Source organism: Aptenodytes forsteri, unplaced genomic scaffold, assembly GCF_000699145.1.
Source record: "Aptenodytes forsteri isolate BGI_AS27 unplaced genomic scaffold, ASM69914v1 Scaffold100, whole genome shotgun sequence".
NCBI lineage: Eukaryota > Metazoa > Chordata > Aves > Sphenisciformes > Spheniscidae > Aptenodytes > Aptenodytes forsteri.
Window position 1 is genome coordinate 2801240 of NW_008796216.1, and position 22554 is coordinate 2823793.

Sequence of the window (22554 nt, forward strand, 5' to 3'; positions counted from 1 at the left end):
ACTTCTTAGGCTGATCTAATTGTACTTCTGTATTTTCTCAGAAACTGCTGGGTGTTCTCGTTTTTCTTGCAGCAGCTGCTTGTGATAGGGACTGTGCCCATGCCTGCCTTATGGGTCATGGATTCATCGAATATCTTGAGTTAGGAAAGACTATGGTTATCTGATGTTATCTCCTGCTGACACTGGAGCCAAGTCTGAAGATAGATTGTGCATCCAGGCCCTGTCAAGTTACCAATATCTCCAAGGATGGAGATACCAGATCCTCTCTGGGCAGCTAGTCCAATATTTGACCACCATCATGGTGGTTTTTTTTTTTAATACAAAACTGAAATTTCTCTTGTTGCACCTTTCCTGTTGCTTCCCATCCTTTATGCATTTCCAAAAAGAACATGGCTCTGTCTTTTCCTATGCCACTCCAATAGGTAGGTGAAGACAGCAGTAAGGTTCACCCCTTAGCTGTCATCTTTTAAGGGCTCAACAAATCCATTTCTTCATCCTCTTCTTGTACATCATTTACAGACTCCTAACCATATTGTCACCTCCCGCAGAGGGCTTGCCGTGCTATCTGTTTAATACCAGGGAGTCCCAAAATCTGCCCTCACAAGTAGAAGGTGGAGAAGTTCTGAGCAGAGCCAGCTGGACCTGCTAGGTACACTATTGCTACACTTAAAAAAAAAAAAAACAAAAAACCACACAACTATATATTTATAGACCTTATCACTAGAAATGGCTGAACGTCAAGATCTATGAAATGACAATGTAGAATAAAATGTGGTGTTTTCTTCCACCTCAAACAGAGGTAAACTCAGTACTGGTGTACCACTGTGTTTTCTATTACAGGTTCTGTTTCTTCTTTATAGACAAGCCAAATATATTCCATCTGTGGTTAAAATTATTTTAGTGTGTGCATTTTGTGCAGATTCATGCTGCTGAAAGTTAAGGAAGTAGCAATATTTTAAGCCTAAACTGTTGCCATATGCTCAGTATGAAGTAGTGCAAGTTTATCAAATGACAGTTTTATTAGCAGAGGGACTTGAAATGATTCTGCTTTCTTAGCACACACACTTGTCTGTCTAAACAGTTCCTTTTCTGGTTGCAGTGAAGGCCTACACATTAATTGACAAGATACATTTCCAAAGTAAAGCAACATGTGAAGGTGTGTGATTTTTCTGCATGATGAAATGAATGTGCAAAACACATTATGATTCATGAGCTTTAACTACCTAAGTGAAAATGTTAGTAAGGCGGGGTGGGGAATGCCTTGGTAGGCTAGCAGTGTTTTAATTCTGGAAATGCCTTTGAAGAATAACACTCTAGATTTTCATCTGCTGTCTAGTTTTTGTTTGCAGGCAATTTCATGGCATTTGATCTCACTGAATTTATTGGAATACTATGAAAAGATGCTTTCAGAAATATTTCAGGCAAGAAGGCTACTGTAGAGGCACCCAGGTAGTCTGTTGAATGACTGATATACAGATTTCTTCTATTTGAGACTTTTCTGTAATCTTTTTTAGGATTACTGTAATATAAAGAACTTGGAAAAAATAGACTTCAGGTTGATGTATTAATTCCTTCAAGTTTACCACATACTTCCCTTTTCCTATGTCTGTAAAACCTTTAAGTGCACTGATTTAAGGTATAAAATATTTGTCTTCCTTTAATGTGAATTGCAATGTCAGCCTAAGGAATGATCTTCTAGTATTTCATGGGGGATACTATAGAAACAGTTCTATTGAGCAGATAAAGAATCCATATTGTAGGAGTGATACTTATTATCATGACAGAATCAAAGCAGGTAGGTCTAGAAATCAAAACAAGAGCTCAGGATGTCCAATCCCTGCTGAAATGAGTTCATTTATATGAACCAAATCCATGCCAAGTGGAGCAAACACTGATCAGGAATGACGTAGCTAAAGCTGTATAGTTCCGCATTGATATAACTTTTTTTGTCTTTTTATCATGTTTTGGGGTTTTTGGTTAGTTGTTTTTTAAGTCTCCTATGTATTGTGAAGTGTTCAGGCTATCTGCTTCTATCTTTCTGTGTGTTTCAACCTGATTTTCCTTCTTTCCCCTACAATGCATGCTAGTTTCCTATATTTCAGCAAAAAAATGTTAGAACCAGGAAATATTGTAGTGTTTTTAAAAAAAAAAAAAAACAAACCCTTAAACCAGAACTCTTTGAAACCCTTCTCAAAGAAGGAAGAGACATGTAAGTAAGATCAGAAAATACATATCCTAAACTAATAATGAACTGTCATACAGTACACTCCAGATGTAGGGCAGCAGTGCTAACCACTCTAATTTATTAAATAGAACAAAAGGCACATTTCCCTAAAAACTGCAACATCTAGTGATGATGGTCAGAGAACATACAAAAGTCTGAACATAAGATGTGGCAACCCTCATGGTAGTTCTGCAGTTTGAGGACTGAGGAAACAATCAACCTGGTTATTTCTGGAATTGGAGTAAATGAGGTGGAAAGGAATAGGAGTAATAGGTTAACAAGTACACAGAAGGTAGAAAGATTAGAGCAAACAGCTAATTAGCACATGGGAGACAATGTTGTTTAAAAAGAAAGGAAAAAATTGCAGAAAGCTTTTTGCTGAGTTATGTTGCCTTGACTGTATTCCTTCATCTGTATTTAAAGCTCTCCTTGCTTTGATCTCTGGCTCATCCGAGTATATTTGTTTTCCAAAGCTCAAAATTGGAAAGAAATGGGGAACCACCTGACTGGTGTAATTCAAGCATGGAGTTCCTCTTATATGTTTTTATATATGAGAGTGTTCTTACATAAGTCTAATTTTGCAAAGAGCTTCTAGTTCAGTGATACTGCTGTACTATGAGGTTGTTTAGTTATTTATCTTCTGCAGTTTCAGATGCCAATTAATGAACTATAGCATCATTGTACAATAAATTTCAAAAGGAATATTTTTTTAAAGGCATGGATTGTCTTAACCATCAAGATTAAAAATAAAGCATTTTTGGTGGGGTGGTTTTTTTTGTTTTTGTTGTTGGTTGGTTTTTTGTGGGTTTTTTTGTTGTGGTTTTTTTTTTTTTTGTTGTTGGGTGGTTTTTTGTGGGTTTTTTTTTGTTTTTTGGGTTTTTTTGTTTTGGTTTTTTTTTTTTTTCAAATCGATCATCTCTGCATAGAAGTTTGTTTCTGAAAACAGCAAGAAAAGAAAAAGACTCAAAATCTTCTAGTAAGTTGACAGGATAGTTTTGGGTTTGTGGGACAGCAATGGTGTCTTATGTCTTACTTATGTGAAATTATTCTAATCATTAAGAAACCAACATCTCGCTAGTATCAGCTGATCTAACGAATTGCCTTTAGTGATGTTTCAGTAAAGGATATAAAAATTTTTTACATCTGTTTTATCCTCAAAATGAATCAAAACATTTATTTGGGGAAATCATCTTAAAATCAGAATTGCATTGTAACTATAGTTTATCCAAAATTCTGTTTTTTATGTAAAGGTAAGACTGCAAATAAGATGGGAAATGTAAGGTAATTTTTCTGAAGCTGTAAAAGGGAAGGGTTTTTTATTTTGTTTTCTGGTTAGTTGATGGATATGATGTTGAACACTTCAGAATCATGCTTTTTCTGAAGCAGCAGCTGGAGGACAGATAGGATAGTCCACGCTATCTCAACTTGTGCTAGATGTCTCTGTGTGAGTTAAGGCCTGGATATCTACTTCTAGGCGTCCTAAATTTACGTGTTTTCATTTTGAAATGAATCCTATCAAAAAAAGTCTTTGTCTTTAATAGACACAAACAGGTCTTTTTTTCAGTGCTCTCTGTTGGAGAGTGCACATATGTGTTAAAATAGGAGGGTTAAAAAGAATGTGTTTGAAATTTTACAGTGAACGTTTAGAGACTGTAAAAAGCATAATGTGTTGGCAGTTGGGATGTAGAAATATGATGCTCATCATAATGTTTATCACACCTACTGATGTGCTTTACTTTATTTTAAAGGTTACAATAATTTGTCCCTTTTTTTTTTTCACAGGTTATCTGGATTTCAGCTTCCATCATCTATTGTGAGCACAGGATCTATCCTCACCCTCTGTTTCACCACAGATTTTGCTGTCAGTGCTCAAGGCTTCAAAGCTATCTATGAAGGTAAGAACTCTACTTTAAAGACCTACCAGGACTTTATTTTACTTGATACGTGTTTTTGATGTTGAAACGTGATGTTTCAATTTTTCAATTTTTATTGTTTGGGGTTTGAATCATTGGTGAATATTACAAACTCCTTTTTTTCCTAGCACACTTAACTGTTACTACATCATATTAGCCATAGTTGATTTGAAATTTAATTTAAACTAATGCTTTAATTGCTGCTGGAATTTTAATCGAATTTGTCAGGCTTCCAAAGCTGGATTCAGAAATGCTTACATTTAAATGGTTTTCTTATTATTTCCTAAATGATTTCTTTTGACAACTTCTTTAGGCAATGCCCAACTTAAGGGGTATGACAAAGTTGCAGAAATCTCAGTTTCAGATTACTTCTCAAATGCAAAGACGTTTTTTCTATGGTTTCGTAGGTATAATCCTTTGTTGAAAATGTTTATTCTGGAAAAGCTGTGTACACAGTTAAAAATATTTTGTTTTTAATTCTATCACTTATCAGTGGGGTTGATGTAGGAACTTTGAATGTAGAAAGTAGTATGGTTTGATTGTGACTATTCATTAGGACTAGCATTTGCAAGTGTGTAAGTCCATTACCTGTCATCTCTAAGTTACTTTGACTTTTTCTGAAGTGGTGACTGATGTATCTTCAAATGCTTGATAAACTTTGATTACATTTCTCCTAGAACTATTCAAAGTCCCTTGAAACTTACCCCCCTTTCTTGACAATACCTAACTCCACTCCATATTTATGCATATCTTTGTTTCATATTTGATTAATGTTTTGAAATCAGTGTTCTTTAAAGTATCTTTTAAAATCAGTATCCTCATTGAGTGGGTTACCTAGGTGTGAAAAGACAGAGGTGTAGGAGGTGTCGCGAGTAACTCAAACTTTTTTTGTTTTGAGCTTTCTCTGATTGGGATGGGTAACTCAGCAGTATGTCTTTCCTTGGTAGCTATTCCTCCCTTTCTTTGTCCCCCAGAGCCTTATCACCTGATAAATCTGCTGATCAGTCTTCCCCCCCCCCCCGCCTTCAAGCTGACATGAGGGCTGTGAGGAAAGGCTTTTCATTTTAATAGTCTTCATAAGTTTTGTTAAGTAAGTTGTAAGTTAGTATCAGTCACCACGAGCGCACCAGGAACTGTTTTCATTACCTCAATAGTAAGTTGCTTTCTACATACCTATATCTTTCTGTTCTAGCAGATGCATATGATAGCATATTTCACCCTTTTATGCAATCTGAGCAGTTTGTTTTTCATATGGAAAAAGACAATGAAGAATGCTAAAGGACTTCTCTTGACTGTCAACTTAGGAACACATGCACAGAGCCACAGGCTCTAATATAATGACACTTCCTGCTGGCCTACTTTCTTGTAAAAACCCCAGCAGGAAGAGCTGTAATTAACACTGACAGATAGCATCACTCTCTGGTTAAACAACACTGCCCCCTTTCAGATTTAGTGCTGTAAACCTGGCTTTTAAATTGACTTCAAAATATGACATCCAACTCTGGAAGAAATGGTGAATGTCACTCAAGTGACAGTGTCTCAGTGTACAGACAGGCAGTGGGGACTGACGGTTTGGGAAGGATTTGTAGCCGTGAGGGGTTAGGTGTTTTTTGTGAAGGCTCAGGGTGATTTCTGCTGCAATGACCAACTGAGTTACTGAAACCCCATAGTTTAAGAACTCCCGTAACTGTTCCCTAACTACTTGTTTTAAATAGTGACCCCTTCTGGCTTCTATGCAATATGTCATTTTGTGAGTAGGCAGGTGATCAGTTCCTCTGGGACAGGGGAATACAGACCAGATGTTACCAGCCACTGCAAGCTATCCCTAAGCTAGTTTGCTTTTACTAAAAATACCTAGTTATCCCTGGCTTTAGCCAGCTTTTTCATTCTTCTCTGGAATAACTGAATTATTAACTTCAGCTGGAAGTGCAGGGAGGATTGAAGTGCTACTGACTGCTGCCATCTAAGAGTTTGGGACACTATGGGGTCGTAATGCACGGTTTGAGAAACGCTGTTTTAAACATCTTAAGTGGAGAGAAGTTTTAACTGTGTGTCAGCTGCCAAGGACTATGTTTAAAAAAAAAAAAATTCTGTTTTTTTTTTTAATGGTACTTGGGGGAGTGATTCTCTAACAGAAATTTTTGTATAGAAGTAGAAAAGTCCACAACATTCAAAAGTTAAGGAATTCTAACAGACTGGGAGCAGGAAGAAAAAAAATTTGCATCACTCTGCAAAGGCAAGCAAAGGAATTGTTCTGGAACTGCACCACTTGTCTCACAGTAGCAGATGAAGTAGGTCTGAAAAAGTCAAATATTAGGACTAATGAAGGAACTAATTTACATAAAATTTCCATATTCTGGGAGGTTGTAAAACTAGTGGTTTGTTTGGGTTTTTTTTTTGGTTTTAAATGCACCAAGTGGCCTTGTGATAGGCCACACTTTCTTCTGAATAGGAAAATTTATCTAATTGGGATTGTTACCTTCATGCAATTAAAAAAAAAGATGGATTAGTGTCTTTAAAGTTAGCTCTGCTATTGAAAGTTAGTATTTTAAATGTGATCATGTGGAGGGGGGAAAAAGCTACTGTTTTGACAAGAGGGCTGTGAGGAAAGGCTAGGAAAGTTTCATTTTAATAGTCTTCATAAGTTTTGTTAAGTAAGTTGAAAAGTAGTATCAGTCACCACGAGCGCACCAGGAACTGTTTTCATTACCTCAATAGTAAGTTGCTTTCTACATACCTATATCTTTCTGTTCTAGCAGATGCATATGATAGCATATTTCACCCTTTTATGCAATCTGAGCAGTTTGTTTTTCATATGGAAAAAGACAATGAAGAATGCTAAAGGACTTCTCTTGACTGTCAACTTAGGAACACATGCACAGAGCCACAGGCTCTAATATAATGACACTTCCTGCTGGCCTACTTTCTTGTAAAAACCCCAGCAGGAAGAGCTGTAATTAACACTGACAGATAGCATCACTCTCTGGTTAAACAACACTGCCCCCTTTCAGATTTAGTGCTGTAAACCTGGCTTTTAAATTGACTTCAAAATATGACATCCAACTCTGGAAGAAATGGTGAATGTCACTCAAGTGACAGTGTCTCAGTGTACAGACAGGCAGTGGGGACTGACGGTTTGGGAAGGATTTGTAGCCGTGAGGGGTTAGGTGTTTTTTGTGAAGGCTCAGGGTGATTTCTGCTGCAATGACCAACTGAGTTACTGAAACCCCATAGTTTAAGAACTCCCGTAACTGTTCCCTAACTACTTGTTTTAAATAGTGACCCCTTCTGGCTTCTATGCAATATGTCATTTTGTGAGTAGGCAGGTGATCAGTTCCTCTGGGACAGGGGAATACAGACCAGATGTTACCAGCCACTGCAAGCTATCCCTAAGCTAGTTTGCTTTTACTAAAAATACCTAGTTATCCCTGGCTTTAGCCAGCTTTTTCATTCTTCTCTGGAATAACTGAATTATTAACTTCAGCTGGAAGTGCAGGGAGGATTGAAGTGCTACTGACTGCTGCCATCTAAGAGTTTGGGACACTATGGGGTCGTAATGCACGGTTTGAGAAACGCTGTTTTAAACATCTTAAGTGGAGAGAAGTTTTAACTGTGTGTCAGCTGCCAAGGACTATGTTTAAAAAAAAAAAAATTCTGTTTTTTTTTTTAATGGTACTTGGGGGAGTGATTCTCTAACAGAAATTTTTGTATAGAAGTAGAAAAGTCCACAACATTCAAAAGTTAAGGAATTCTAACAGACTGGGAGCAGGAAGAAAAAAAATTTGCATCACTCTGCAAAGGCAAGCAAAGGAATTGTTCTGGAACTGCACCACTTGTCTCACAGTAGCAGATGAAGTAGGTCTGAAAAAGTCAAATATTAGGACTAATGAAGGAACTAATTTACATAAAATTTCCATATTCTGGGAGGTTGTAAAACTAGTGGTTTGTTTGGGTTTTTTTTTTGGTTTTAAATGCACCAAGTGGCCTTGTGATAGGCCACACTTTCTTCTGAATAGGAAAATTTATCTAATTGGGATTGTTACCTTCATGCAATTAAAAAAAAAGATGGATTAGTGTCTTTAAAGTTAGCTCTGCTATTGAAAGTTAGTATTTTAAATGTGATCATGTGGAGGGGGGAAAAAGCTACTGTTTTGACAATAATGACTCTTATCTCTCAAAAGACTTAATACTGGGCTAGATTCTCTGCTGTGTTGAGCTTCTACTTTGCAGAGCAGAGAGGATGCTGTTGGGAGGTTTCACCATTACTGTCTGCATGGTGCTCTTTTTAACTTAAAATCCCTGGTGAACAAGGGTCGGGTGCTGAACCAGGAAAGAATGCATATGAACCATATTAAACAACAAGCCAGATGTATTGGACTTGTGTGCTAGCACCTTTCCTTGACCTCTGTTCTACAGCAGCAGGTTTTCTTTGCCAAAGGAGGAGCTTTTGCATGTCCCTCTATCCTACCTGCCCTCAGGGCATACTTCCTTTTTTCTTTTGGTCTTTGAATTCTCAAAGCTTTCTGCTCACAACCAGCATTAACATTTATACTGGCAGTCACCTCATCCTGCCTTATGCATCTTCCCTGAAGCTTCTTTTTAAATCCCTTTCAGCATCAACAGCAGAAAATAGTGATACGCTTCCACAGTGTAAGGTCTTTGAAGAAACGTTCTTTTTTTTTTTTCATCTTGCTGCTCCTTTTCTCCCTGAGTATCTGTTATTTGGTGTGTTTTTTCTTTTTCTTTTTATTTTATGGTTCAATACTTTGAACTATTTAAAACAAACAAACAAAAAATTGAAACGCGTCCCCAGCCAACTTGGAAACATTAATCTCTTGTATTGATTCCATGAGTCTACCAAGATAATTTTCCCGAGACTGTGATTTTTCCAGTCAGCGTGGACACAGTCAAGATAACAGAACTCTGGGCTCAAGCTAATGTTTCTGGTTTCTCCAGTAGGTATCTTGGGTTTTGTTTGTTTGTTTTCCCTCAAGTACCAAAATACCTTTCCTGCACATTTTAAGAGTAAAAATCTGCTTTTCACTGGGTCAGCACTTGACAGTGCTTGTTGTCCATGACTCTAACTGTATTAGTTAATGGCTGTGTAGTTCTCCCAACAAACTGTGGTACAGTGATAAGAGTAGTTACTCCCTGGGAATGGGCATGTTCAAAACAAACTGGATAATCTGAGACAAATATTTCAAGCTGAGAGTAGGAAGCTGAGTTGGCAAGAAAATACTAACTTTTATGCAACTCGTATGCCTAATGATCCCCTACTATTCAGTGTGAGATGAGTAGTCTCCTGAATCTTCAACCATCGCCAGTTAATCTCTATGGTTTAGTTATAGGTGCTGTTTTATCTATTAGATAATATTCCTTTTTGATTGTTCCAACGATCTGAGACTTTGAATATGACTCCTGAACCTCAGTGGATTAGCATATCCAGCTCTGAAGAGGTCCAAAGATTATAATGAATATCTAATGATGACATTGAGAGCTATGCAGTTCATTTTGTATTGTTGCATAGTTTTTGGGAAGGATTCAGTTTGTTGCTCCCAAATCTGTAGCTATTTCCTCCTCTAATTCCTCCTCTACTGTGATGTTTACAGAAAGAAGCAGTGTAAATTTTAATCGCTAGTTTAATCCTTTTAAATGTTAAAGGCACAAACTACCTTTTTTCGCATTTTTTTGGTAAGAAAACAAAACTAACATTAATACTATAGTAAATGCTGGTATTCTTCTAAATGTAATCTTGCAGCTATACATCCTAACTAGCAATCTTATAATTGACTGTTAGTGTAATTTGCCATAACATCTGTTAATAGATGGATATAATTTCTTTTTCTATTTTTAATTAAATACTTCTTGCTTACTATTTTGGTAGTCTGTTATTTTCAAACTGAGGTGTTTGTTAAAGCTTTAAGCAATGTGTGTGTACACGTCACCAAGTAAACCAAAAGTTTTAAATAGTGAAAACACAGGCTGAAATGGAATCTTTTTAGGCTGAAATTTGTAGTTGCACCTCTTCAGAGTGGAAGTAATTTTTTTCTGAGAATGAATTTGGGTATAGATTTCCTTTGTCAACTGAAGTCCTTAAAAAGAAAAAACATTTTTCCTTTCTCTAGCAAATTTTCTTAAAAATAACATCTTTTTGGAATGATACAATCTGAATGACTGTTAATCATGACAGACAGGAAAGAAATCATAATGCAGTTATAAAGCTGATATTTCGTGTGTCAAAATATGACATAATGTGTAGCAGCAAAATCTCAAGGCAGAAGAGGTCTGGCAGTGTTGTGGGACTGTTCTGTAGGACCTCTGATAGCTAATCTAGAATATCAATGATTTAGGTGTCAAAAGAGTTCACTTTAACAATAACAGTTAAAGAAAAATATTTTTAAGCCTACATGTATTCAGAAAACTTATGAAAAAGAAAATGATTATTTTGTGAGGAGAGATAGGTAAAATAGTTTGCTTGTGCTCTGAAGTGTATGAATAGATCTAAAACTTGCACAAAATGCTAAATTTATGAGGAACTGAATTTGGTCAGTAGAGGCAGGTAATGACTATACTCTTGCATGCCTTCTTCTTCCACTCTTTCATATAGTAAGAGGTTGTGCATAGAAGAAATGATAACTGTGTTTAAAACAAGTATGCTCCACAGCTTTCTTAGTTATGAGAACTTATGATGGATAACTTCACCAGTTAAAAAGGAAGTGATATTCCTTTCACCAGTAAAACACTTAAATGTTGCATTTCAGCAATATTCAAAGGACCAGGAGTCAGATATCTGGAATGTTATTTCCTAAACTGCCCAAGGGCAGAAACTTCCCAATTGGAAGTTCTAGGAAATTCTTTCCTAGAAAAAAAAGGCACAGTAATGAAAGTTGTGATGGAATAAACCCTACTTGAATTGGCAGAAAATAAAATTAAGATTAAATGTTATAGGACTCATCAACCAATGAATTTTGTATGTAGAGGAAGAATAATTTTGTAAGAGCCTTGCCCATTTTATTAGTCCAATTATAAGCTATGTCAGCAGTTTTCTGCTTTCCAGCTCTCACCCTGAGTAGCTCAATCCCTAATGCAAAGACAGCCTTTGTGTGGCTAGTAGCCCTCAGAAAGGGGATTACATGTCTTAAGATACTTCCAGAATCAGAGGCAGTCAAAAAGACAGTTCCAAGAAAGTAAGGGGTTATTTTGTGCCTTCTAGTGACTTATTGATCTGTGTAAGAACTACTGTGTTCGTTGTCCTTGGTGCATGAACCAGTAACAAACCCAATGTTGGTGGTTCATACCTTGTAATCATTTAGTGGGCTTGTAACCTCCCTCCACAAAACTCTTACTTGTGTTCCTATTTGAGATCACAGACCCAATAGGAAAATGGTTTGGTAAAAGTGAGCTTCCTAGAGGAAAGCATTGAGTTGCTCCTCTCTGCTGCTATGAAGTGCCAGTTCTAAACCAAAACAGCACATTCTAGAATGGAAAACAGAAGTGGAAAGTAAAAGTCATAACAGGATTGTTTCTTTCCTTCTTTGTACCCTAAATAACTCAATACAGTGGTTTTATTTCTCTGCTATTGAGTATTGAGATTCTGGAGAATCTAATCTACATCCTAACAGATCATCATCCCAACTCTGCTGATACTAATACCCCATTTCATGTTCTTTCTTATCTGCCATCATTAGTATGTGTTTGTATGACTGATACTAACTTGTGAAAAATACTTCTAAGAATTTTTTCGAAATGTCGAAATTCCTTTAGTGCAGTCATTGCCTGATCTGAATCAGTATTAAGATGTTGCCGTGGTTTAACCCCAGTAGGCAGCTAAGCACCACACAGCCAGCTCACTTTCACCCCCCTCAGTGGGGTGGGGGAGAGAATTGGAAAGGTAAAAGTGAGAAAGCTCATAGGTTGAGATAAAGACAATTTAATAGGTAAAGCAAAAGCCACGCATGCAAGCAAAGCAAAACAAGGAATTCATTCGCTACTTCCCATGGGCAGGCAGGTGTTCAGCCATCTCCAGGAAAGCAGGGCTCCATCACGCGTAACGGTTACTTGGGGAGACAAACATCATCACTCCAAACATCCCCCCCCCTTCCTTCTTCTTCCCCCAGCTTTATGTGCTGAGCATGATGTCATATAGTATGGAATATCCCTTTGGTCAGGTGGGGTCAGCTGTCCCAGCTGTGTCCCCTCCCAACTTCTTGTGCACCCCCAGCTGACTCGCTGGCAGGACAGAAAAGGCCTTGGATGCTGTGTGAGCCCTGCTTAGCAATAACAAAAACATCCCTGTGTTATCAACTGTTTTCATCACAAATCCAAATCATAGCCCCATACAAGCTACTATGAAGAAATTTAACTCTATCACAGCCGAAACCAGTACAGATGTGCAGCATGATCTAAAAATATTGCAAATTAATATATTGTAGACAGCTTAAAAAAAAAAAAGGCACTGAATAGAAAAAGGCTAGCTTTCCTTCTTCTCTTCAAAATGCTTTAGTTCTTCTACTCAGACTTTACTTTTCAATGTTAAAATATATTCTCTTAATGCAGCAACTGTTTGAGAAACAAACAAGGTCAAAACTCCCATAATTCTGGAATCATGTTGGATGATTTTTTTTTTTTTAATTCAGCCACATAAGGAATATATGGAATGCATCTTTTCTCCAAGTGCTTTTCTGAATTGAGATGTGCAACGTGACTCAACAGAGCTGGCATTTTTGCTTGTTCCATTTTACAGCCAGTTGGGATTTGGGGGAATAACTTTTTCTGTTCATAGCCTTACAGATTTGCCGGAGATAAGATTTCAATTAAGCAGCCTGTGTCTTTCCCTGCCCACACTCTAAATTTATTTTAAACAGCAACTGTTGCCAAATATCAGGATGCCAATAGTTAAAGAAAGAGCCTGTGTTCTGTTCAAACTTCATTTTGCCTGAACTTTCAGTTCTGGACATGGTCTTTTTCTCTTTACCAATGTGGAAATTAAAATATTGCTAGTGTCTTGTGTGTATTGCCAAATTACTCAGAGGAGTTTCTTGATGCCTTTATCCCCAGACTTTATCTGGCTGAAGAGTTAAATCCTACTTCCTTTTCTAATTATCAAATATATTCAATAGTGTTTACTTACCTTCAAAATGGTCCCTATTAATGAGATGGTCCCAGATAAAATGCAACTAACACTTATCTAGCTTTTAATGAATTTGAAAAAGTCTGATACTATGGATTGCTTGATTTCTGATCTCATTTGTAAAGGAAGTTATTCCTTTGGCTGGTATGAAGTAGGGAAAGTTGTATTGGGCTTTTCATCTCTCGGGTAATAGAAGTGCATTTTCAGCCATACCAGTCTGATTTTGGTTTGTAGTAGTCTTTATAATCTTTTTTTTTTTTTTTAGCTATTACCCTTGATTTAAAGTAGTATCGCTTTTTATTATGAAAACTGTATTTCTTCCTTTAAAAAAGGTCTCTGCAGCCTACTAAGAGTTACTGTTGATAACTACTTTGTATTTATTACAAATCTGCTTGCAGTGGCAAAGGTGGCTTATGGCTTTTATGTCTTTTGTTGCAAAAATAAAAGAAAACAGAAAAACCTCTATTTCATCTGGAATAATTGTCTGCAGATTTTTATTCCTTTAAACTGGCAAAGAGTGTAGATTGTTGTGGGGTGGAATCAGTATTTCCAGAATAAAACCTGTGGGTTAGCGGGCCAGAAAATAGAACTTTGGGCTTGCTATGTTGCTGTAGCCAGCAGCTGTTATCCTGATAAATTAAAGGTCGTATAATTTTCTATGTTAGATGGATAGTTAGCATATACATAGTCACATACCTTGCTTTTCATCTTCTCTTGTATAACTTTAAACCATTAATAGTTGTACTTTGAATTACTTTGTTATTCATATCCTCATATATTGAGGGTTTCATTTGCATAACCTTTCATGTTTTTCTTCTGTAATAGGGATAATAAGGCAGATATCTAGAACTTTACAACAAAATATACTCATCAAAACAAGCATACCTAAATTTTGACTAAGGCATTCATCTTGTTCAGTAATGAATAAAGTAGCTGGTATGTCACTCACCTATTAATTGTGAAGAAAGGGAGTAGGTTGACTGTAGTACACATAAGGTAGGCACTGTGTTTTAACTGAAACTTTTGAGATTTGTTGAAATCTATCACATAGCCTTCACTTTGTGTATGTTAGAATTCCATGTTTTCATACAATACTATTTGACCACTTTGTGTATCGCCTATCTAAATACTGTTTATTCACCCAAGTAATCTCATTAATTTCATTAGGAATGCATGTTGCTGTAAATGAGTCTGCAAAACCGCTTAGTACTTGTTAACTCTGTATCTTATATTTGCATCCTTTAACTCTAACTTATAACACTTTGAAAGCTTTTATCTTGTCTATATTGAAAGACTTCCTAATAAACTTATTGAATTATTCATGCATGGTATACTTCCAAGGAAACTTGCCTTAAGGTTCTTTGAAGCTGGCTTATTGGATTGACCTGAAAAGGGCTGTAGGAGGCATGGAAGGTCACACAATCTCCTTGACTTTATTAGATCTGTGCCTTTCTTACACTTGTTTAACAAGACAAGGCACACCTGTGTGGTGTCAGTGGATTGTAAACCTAAAGCTGTAAGAATGTTAAAACAGCAGTTTTGGATGCACAAAATCTTATTTATGGGGAAAGAGGCAACACACTGTGTGTGTGTATATGCATATAAACCCAAGAATTGTTAGTGTAATCAAAGTCTTAAGTGTCTAATCATTATTAGTCCAGATGAATTTTTTACAGAAAAGGGAAAAAATAACAACAATGCAGCTAAAATAGTTGCATGCACACTTCTTGGTTTCTACCCCTTTTCCTAGTATTATGCCTACCTTTCCCTGCTCCTCTGGGTCCAGTAGTTGATGTTTTCTTCTTCCTCACTTTAGGATGCACTTGAGGTTATTCTTATTTGCTAACACAATCTCATACTTTTTGCTCTTTCTTCCTTGGCTTGCAGTTCCCTATCACATCCATATTTACTTTATATGGTGACCCATGCATGTTAGATTCTACTACTTTGTTCTTTGTTACTCTTAAAACCAGTTTTGTTCAGGTCTGCATTTCTTTAACTGACCATGGGTGAGTTGTTTATAGCTGTGGGCTCTCTAGTGCCAAGCCTTTGTCTCATCACTTATTGTCACTATGCATGTATTCTCCTGTACTGCATCCTGTATCTCCACTTCTCAAAGCCTCTGCAGTCAAACCAGGCCTATATTTCTCTTAGCTATGTCATTGTGCCAGTTGTACAATATTTCCTTCTGCATAGAATAACTGCTTGCTTCAGCTATCCATATAAAACTGTGGTTGTACCATCAGGAAAAAAAAGGGGGGGGGGAGGGGGAGTAAAACAAATTAGCCTTAGACAAGCCAGTCAATTAGAGAAATTGCTATCACAGCTAAATCAAGTAAAGCAAAGCTGCAGGCAAGTTTGGAGAATTTCAGACAGAGTGAGCCTGACTGTAGCAAGCCTCAGTCCTGAGGCCTTGGAAGCTAAATACGCTTATGATCTGTTACTGAGAATGGCAGTACCAGATTATAGGGCTACATGGTTACAAAACACGGCATGCATAAACCAGTTACTTCTCCTGATACAGCTTTACTTTCCAAAATTGCCTGGTTTAGTCAAAGTTTCCATTAGAACCATCCAGGGAACTTTTGACTGTGAAATCTTTGCTGCTTAGTGTACTACCAGGCAGATAGGGTGGACCTCACCTGAGTAGCTCCCTAAATTTGTGATAGCCAGCTACAGAGCTAGTCATAAATGGTTATAATCATTAAATACATTCAAAAGCCAATTAACATTAGATGCCTGTGTTAACATGAGATAAATCATCTCAAAGCAGAGGTGCCTGTCTGCTTGCTTTGACTTTACAATGGAATCTGAAGGACAAACTTAGCTGTCTACAAGTGGTGCATTTTAATCATAGAATGGTTTGGGTTGGAAGGGACCTTTTAAAGGTCATCTAGTTCCGAACCCCCTGCAATGAGCAGGGACATCTTCAACTAGATCAGGTTGCTCAGAGCCCCCTCCAACCTGACCTTGACCACTTCCAGGGATGGGGCATCCACAACTTCTCCAGGCAACCTGTTCCAGTGTCTCACCACCCTCAGTGTAAAAAAATGTCCTCCTTTTGTCTAATCTAAATCTACCCAATGCTTTACAACCCTATCACTTGCCCTATCACTTCAGATCTTGGTAAAAAGTCTCCCTCCATCTTTCTTAAAAGTTTTAGTATTGAAAGGCCCCAACGAGGTCTCCTTGGAGCTTTCTCTTCTCGAGGCTGAACAGCCCCAACTCTCTCAGCCTTTCTTCATAGGAGAGGTGTTCCAGCCCAGTGATCGTTTTCGTGGCCCTCCTCTGCACCTGCTCTAAGAGGTCTGTGACTTTCTTGTGCTGGGGACTCCAGAGCTGGTTGCAGTACTCCAGGTGGGGTCTCACCAGAGCAGAGAAGAGCGGGAGAATAATCTCCTTCAACCTGCTGGCCACGCTTCTTTTGATGCCGCCCAGGATACGATGGTTTTCTGGGCTGCAAGCGTGCACTGCTGGCTCATGTCCAGTTTTTCATTCACAACTATCCCCAAGTCCTTCTCCACAGTGCTGCTCTCAATCCATTCATTCCTTAGCCTGTGCTGATACTGGGAAGTGCCCCGACCCAGGTGCAGCACCTTGCCCTTGGCCTTGTTGAACTTCATGAGGTTTGCATGGGCCTATTTCTCAAGCCTGTTCAGGTCCCTCTGGATAACATCCCTTCCCTCAAGTGTGTCAGCTGCACTACTCAGCTTGGCGTCATCCGCAAACTTGCTGAGGGTGCACTCAATCCCACTGTCTATGTCCTTAATAAAGATTTTGAGCAGTATTGGTCCCAATATGGATCCCTGAGGGACACCATTTATTACTGATCTGTATTTGGACATTGAGCTGTTGACTGCAACTCTTTGGGTGTGGACATCCAGCCAAGCTCTTCTCCATTGAATAGTCCATCCATCAAACCCATACCTTTCCAATTTAGAGGCAAGGATGTTGTGGGAGACTGCATCAAAGGCTTTGCAGAAGTCAAAGTAGATGATATCTGTAGCTCTTCCCTTGTCCACTGATGCAGTCACTCCATCGTAGAAGGTCCGTAGATTAGTCAGGCACGATTTGCCCTTGATGAAGCCATGTTGTCTGTTTCTTATCGCCTCCCTGTCTTCCATATGTTTTGACATGTCTTCCAGGAGGATCTGTTCCATGATCTTATCGGGCACTGAGGTAAGGCTGTCTGGTTGGTAGTTCCCAGGGTCCTCCTTTTTACCCTTGTTAAAAATGGGTGTGATGTTTCCATTTTTCCAGTCACTGGGGCCTTTACCTGACTGCCATGACTTTTCAAATATGATGGAGAGTGGTTTAGCAACTACATCTGTCAGTTCCCTCAGGACCCTGGGATGCATCTCATTGGATCCCATGGACTTGTGCATGTTCAGGTTCCTCAGGTGGTCTCAGACTTCATCTTCTACAATGGGAGGGAGTTCATTCCCCCCAAGTCCCTGCATTGAGGTTCAGGGACTTGAGAGATGAGGGAAGAGCAATTGCCAGTGAAAAGGGAGGAAAAAAAAAATGGTTGAGTGCCTCAGCCTTCTCCGTGTCAGTTGTCACCACATCCCCTGTCTCCTTTATCAGAGTGAGTACAATTTCTTCTGTCTTCCTTTTCTGACTAATGTACCTGTAGAAGCTGCTTTTATTCTTCACATCTCTTGCCAAATTCAGCTCCAGTTGTCTTAGCTTTTCTGATCCCATCCCTACATTTCTGGGCAGCATCCCAATATCCTTACCAGGGTGCATGTCCCTGCTTCTTAATCTAAGGTTTAGATTGTGTGTCGTCCTCTACAGAAAGTCAGCATTTGAACTGAAAGGGCCTTTAGTAGAAAAACATGCTTCATCTCAATGGAAATCACTCTTACTTCAAACATAGTTTGTTTGAGAATGTTCTCTTCTTAGACAATTTTTAATTATCTTACAGACTTGAGTTCTTTGATTCTTTGGGAATCTTTTATTTTGGAGGCTGGAGAGAAGTCACGAGACTTTCTAAAACAAAGTGGGGCAGCCTCCCCTTCCCACTTCTGTTTTGAGATGGAAAAACTGTTTTTGGAAGCAGACGCTTGTGAGAAAACTGAGCTTTCTGCTGTAAAATGTGTGAAATTTTGCTTATTCCTTAAAAGATGCAGCCAACTTAATGTACCGTGTATGTGCAGCTCCCTGGGGGCAGCAGAGGAAAATTTGGCCAAGTGTCCTCTTCAACTTTCTTAGGTGACTCCGGACACCAACAGAGAGACAGTCGATTTGGGTCCTGTGTTCTTTTAAGTGGAGCAGGCTTCTAAACTGACCAGCAATCAGGGGGTTTGTGCCTGACTGGTTTTTTAGCTTCTGATATAGTATGGTTGTAACAGAGAAGCTGGGCTTTTTAGTAATAGCTTCCTTGGTTTTTAAAACTTTATTCTGCGTATTTTTATTTAAAAATGTCAGTTGTAATAAAGCACTGAGGAGCTGCATTTTGGGGGGAGGGGAAATTAGGCAGTGGGTGATTGGACAGCTGTTGTGTGTAGGATACTGAAGTTCTCTTCAATGCTGTCAAGTCAGCTCTGCTGTAGGAGTTTAGCAAATGGCAACAGTAATGCACTAAAACAAAGTGGAACATATTTCAGCGCTGCACATGTGATCAGGCTTCACCTTGGCAAAGAAAGAGTCTTCCCAGCATTATGTTTTGTTGTTGGATTTTTGGTTTGGTTTTTTTTTGTCTGCAAAACTTTCACAGTTGCCCAAATCCTACCCACGTGCCATCCTTTCCTGACTTAAATCACTATGAAATCTGCATGCAAAATGGCTTATTTATCAAAATAAGTCTTTAAGTGAAAGGAGAAAAAAAAAATCCACCCCTGAATGTGAGAAGTCAAGTATGACTTGAGTTCAGTCTGTTCGCAGATTAAACAATGTTGTTACTGGGACCCTCTACCTGAATTCTATAACAACTGCAAGTTTTAGAGAGAATACTTTGCTTCGCTCATTGCATGCTGGTCAGTAGCAGGCTTTTTCATGTTTGAGATGTAGCTTTTAAAAGAAAACTGCAAATGAAACAAAAGCTAAAATATATTTCTCTGCTGTTATGTTTTGTAAAATTAAATGTCATAATCACCTTTTAAAGGATACAGCAGCGATGCCTTTTGCAGTGCTTAGATCATACTCAGCACTTCAAAGTCATCTTGTTGCTTTAGCTGCCCCTAATTTCTTCTTTCGGTTTATTTTTAGACTTATCTTATAACTGACAAAATTGTTAAATCTTTTCCTTTAAAGATGAGCTCTATATGAAAGGCAATTTTACTTTCATTTTGGATTGTGCATACTATAGTCTGAGAGAGAGACGAGGAAGTATAAGTAGGAAGAAAAGAGAAAATATACTCCTTGTAGGCTTAGTAATTTCAAGCTTTTGTTCATGGAACTTCACGATCAATTCAGCAATTAGTTATTTATACCCAGGTTTTTCTTTTTCATTTTTCCTGACATACTGATAAAAGCCCCAAATACCAAAGCAGTTTACTGTTTGGTTTTTTTTTTAATTTTTATTCTTTAATGATTGGTTGGTTGGGTTTGGTTTTTTGGTAGCAATGGAATTGATTCTCCTTCTAACAAGCTGAGGGACCTTTGAACCTCTGAACCCTGGATGTTGCTAACTGTTCACTCAGAAAAGCGAAAGAGGTGGAGACATTTAAAACAAACAAACAAAACAAATTAAAAACCCAAAACAAACCAGAACCACAAAATGAGTGAAAACAAAACAAGCTGCAAAACCCACACAATAATTTACTAAAACCCAGGGAGTAAATATAGGATACAACCTTAGCCAAAAACTAATAAAATGTGAGAGGAGATGTTGGGAGAAGTATTGCTGCAAACTTGCATTGTGGTGTTTTTTGTTTGGTGGGGTTTTTTTGTGTTTGTATTTTATTTATTTTATTCTGCTAGCCATTTGCTACTGGACACAGGCAGAAACAGGGCACTGAAACACATCTTTTTTTCTTGTTGTCCCACTCTTACCATTCTCGAGTGCAGATCAATCTGAGTTTGTACTTTGTAGGTCTGTAGATATAGCACTGCAGTACTGTGTCAAAATAATACTGGGTTAACAGATTTAGGAAATTGCTAATTGTTTAGCAGGCATCATGGTAATTAAATATACGGTTACAGTCTTGTTGAAACTATTAATGATCTCAATTTCTATGTATCAGATGCCATGTAAAATTTAAGATCTCACAGCCATTAGTGGTTAGCAACTAACAAAATTTTGCAAGACTGAGGTATCTGGTAAAACTGGAGTGTGTTGGTGTGACTGGTGTGATTGGGCCCAGTCAGTTTAAAATGTTCTCAGAGGTTTTGTGGAACTCCCTATTCCTACAGTGTAATGTGGTGTAAACAGCAAGTTGTGCTGTTAGTGGAGTTACAACATGTGAGTTCAGAGAGTTTTGATGTTACTGCCATCTTCAGAATACAGATTAGTGATTGCTTCAGTATTTTTTAGCTGCTGACCTATCTTACATTACAAATGACTGTTCTCAGTGGTGGGCTAAAGCCACTACTCAAGTCAATAAGTTGTCTAAGTATTCTTTCATATCAAAGTTGGTATTATGTAAGTCTTCAAGAACAGAAGAACTAAGTTCCTCTGATCAGTGGACACTTAAGGCAGTGGACCAGCCCACACTGATACAAGGGATAAAACATATTATTCTTCATTTGTGAATCAGTGTGATGTAATCTGATGGTAGCCATGAGAATGATGGTCCAAAATCAACGTCTTATTTAGTGTTTTGATACTTTGATATTTTTGTGCCATGATAGGTAAATTTGAGTTCAGTGAAAATACAATGCCAAAAACATAGACTAGTACTAGAAAGGTAAAATTGATGCCCCAGATAGGATCATTAAACTCTGTATCATCATGTTTTTAAGTGTTAAGTGTCAACAAAACTGGGTAATAAGGTTAAATTGATTATGGCACAATGTTGAAAGCAACAAGTATGGAAAATGAGGTCATAAGACTGTAGGTGGCACTAGGAAGGTGTATTGTAACCTGTCAGGCCCAGTGCACTAGGAATTTTGGTTGAGGTCCTAGGAACGGTCTTGGGCCTGAACCTGTAAACACTAAAAAGAACTGTTAAAATTGGTAGGTCTACCTGTGCAAGCTAGAACAACACACGAGTAAGGCTGGTGTTAGGTTTACTTGGTGTGTGCTTGTGTATTTGTATGAATATTTAGAATAGTTTTAGAACACCCACTGGCTTTTAAAGTATATTACAAATAGTAAGAAAACCCAACAACTTTAACAGAACAGATAGTAAGGGCAAAATAATTATACCAAAATAATGTGTGAAGCGACAAAATATATGCTAACAAAGCTACGGTACCCTAGCTGGCAGCACATTATTATCAAATTAATCACATCAAAAAGATCAGCAGTCACTGTGTGATGAACTGATACGATTGAAGAAATTAGTAAGGGAGAAAGAGAAAAAAAAAAATAGAATAGAATATACAATACATAATATGTGAAAACATAACTTAGACTTTTTTCCTTTTTAACTCATGTTGGAGAATCTTTCTCTTTAAATTACTAGCTTGTTTAGGGTCATACTTTGGAGGAAGGAAATTTGAAATATTTAAAACTAACGAAATATAGCAAGAGGAAATTTCTTAAAACCTAGGGAATTTCTTAATCAAAGTCTAGACAATTTCTAGGAGACTGTTTAACTGAGATTTACTCTTACATTACTTTAACCCACACAGTAATGGAAATCTGTATGGACCTGGCAAGATGTGTATGTTGCATAAAACAAGGTTGGAGCCTATTCCTCCCCCATTAAATTTTGATTAATGTTGTGTGTGTTTGGGTTTTTGTGATAAAGAAACTGCACTACCACTGAAGTTCTCATCCCACTGACATCACAGCTATATCCAAACTGAACATAACGCACTTTAATTTTCATGTGACAGACACTGTGAGGTACTAGTTTCAGTGAAGTTGTGTTGGGTTTGCATGGCAAGGTTTTGGTAGCGGGGGGCTACAGGGGTGGCCTCTGTGAGAAGCTGCTAGAAGCTTCCCCTATGTCCGACAGCCAATGCCAGCCGGCTCCAAGATGAACCCACTGCTGGCCAAGGCTGAGCCAATCAGCAACAGTGGTAGCGCCCTGTGATAACATATTTAAGAAGGGGGGAAAAAAAAAAAACCCTGCACAATTGCAGCTGAAGAGATGGGTGAGAATATGTAAGAGAAACAACTCTGTAGACACCAAGGTCAGTGAAGAAGGAGGGGGAGGAGGTGCTCTAGGCGCTGG

General features: G+C 38.0%; 1 protein-coding gene across 1 annotated transcript in view; it reads left to right on the forward strand.

The window, feature by feature from the left end:
• Positions 1 to 22554, forward strand: part of CSMD1 (CUB and Sushi multiple domains 1) — a 1345565-nt gene that overhangs the window by 383261 nt on the left and 939750 nt on the right. The window contains 1 exon segment of the mRNA XM_019474454.1: positions 4007 to 4119. Within this exon segment, the coding sequence (XP_019329999.1) occupies positions 4007 to 4119 (113 nt within the window).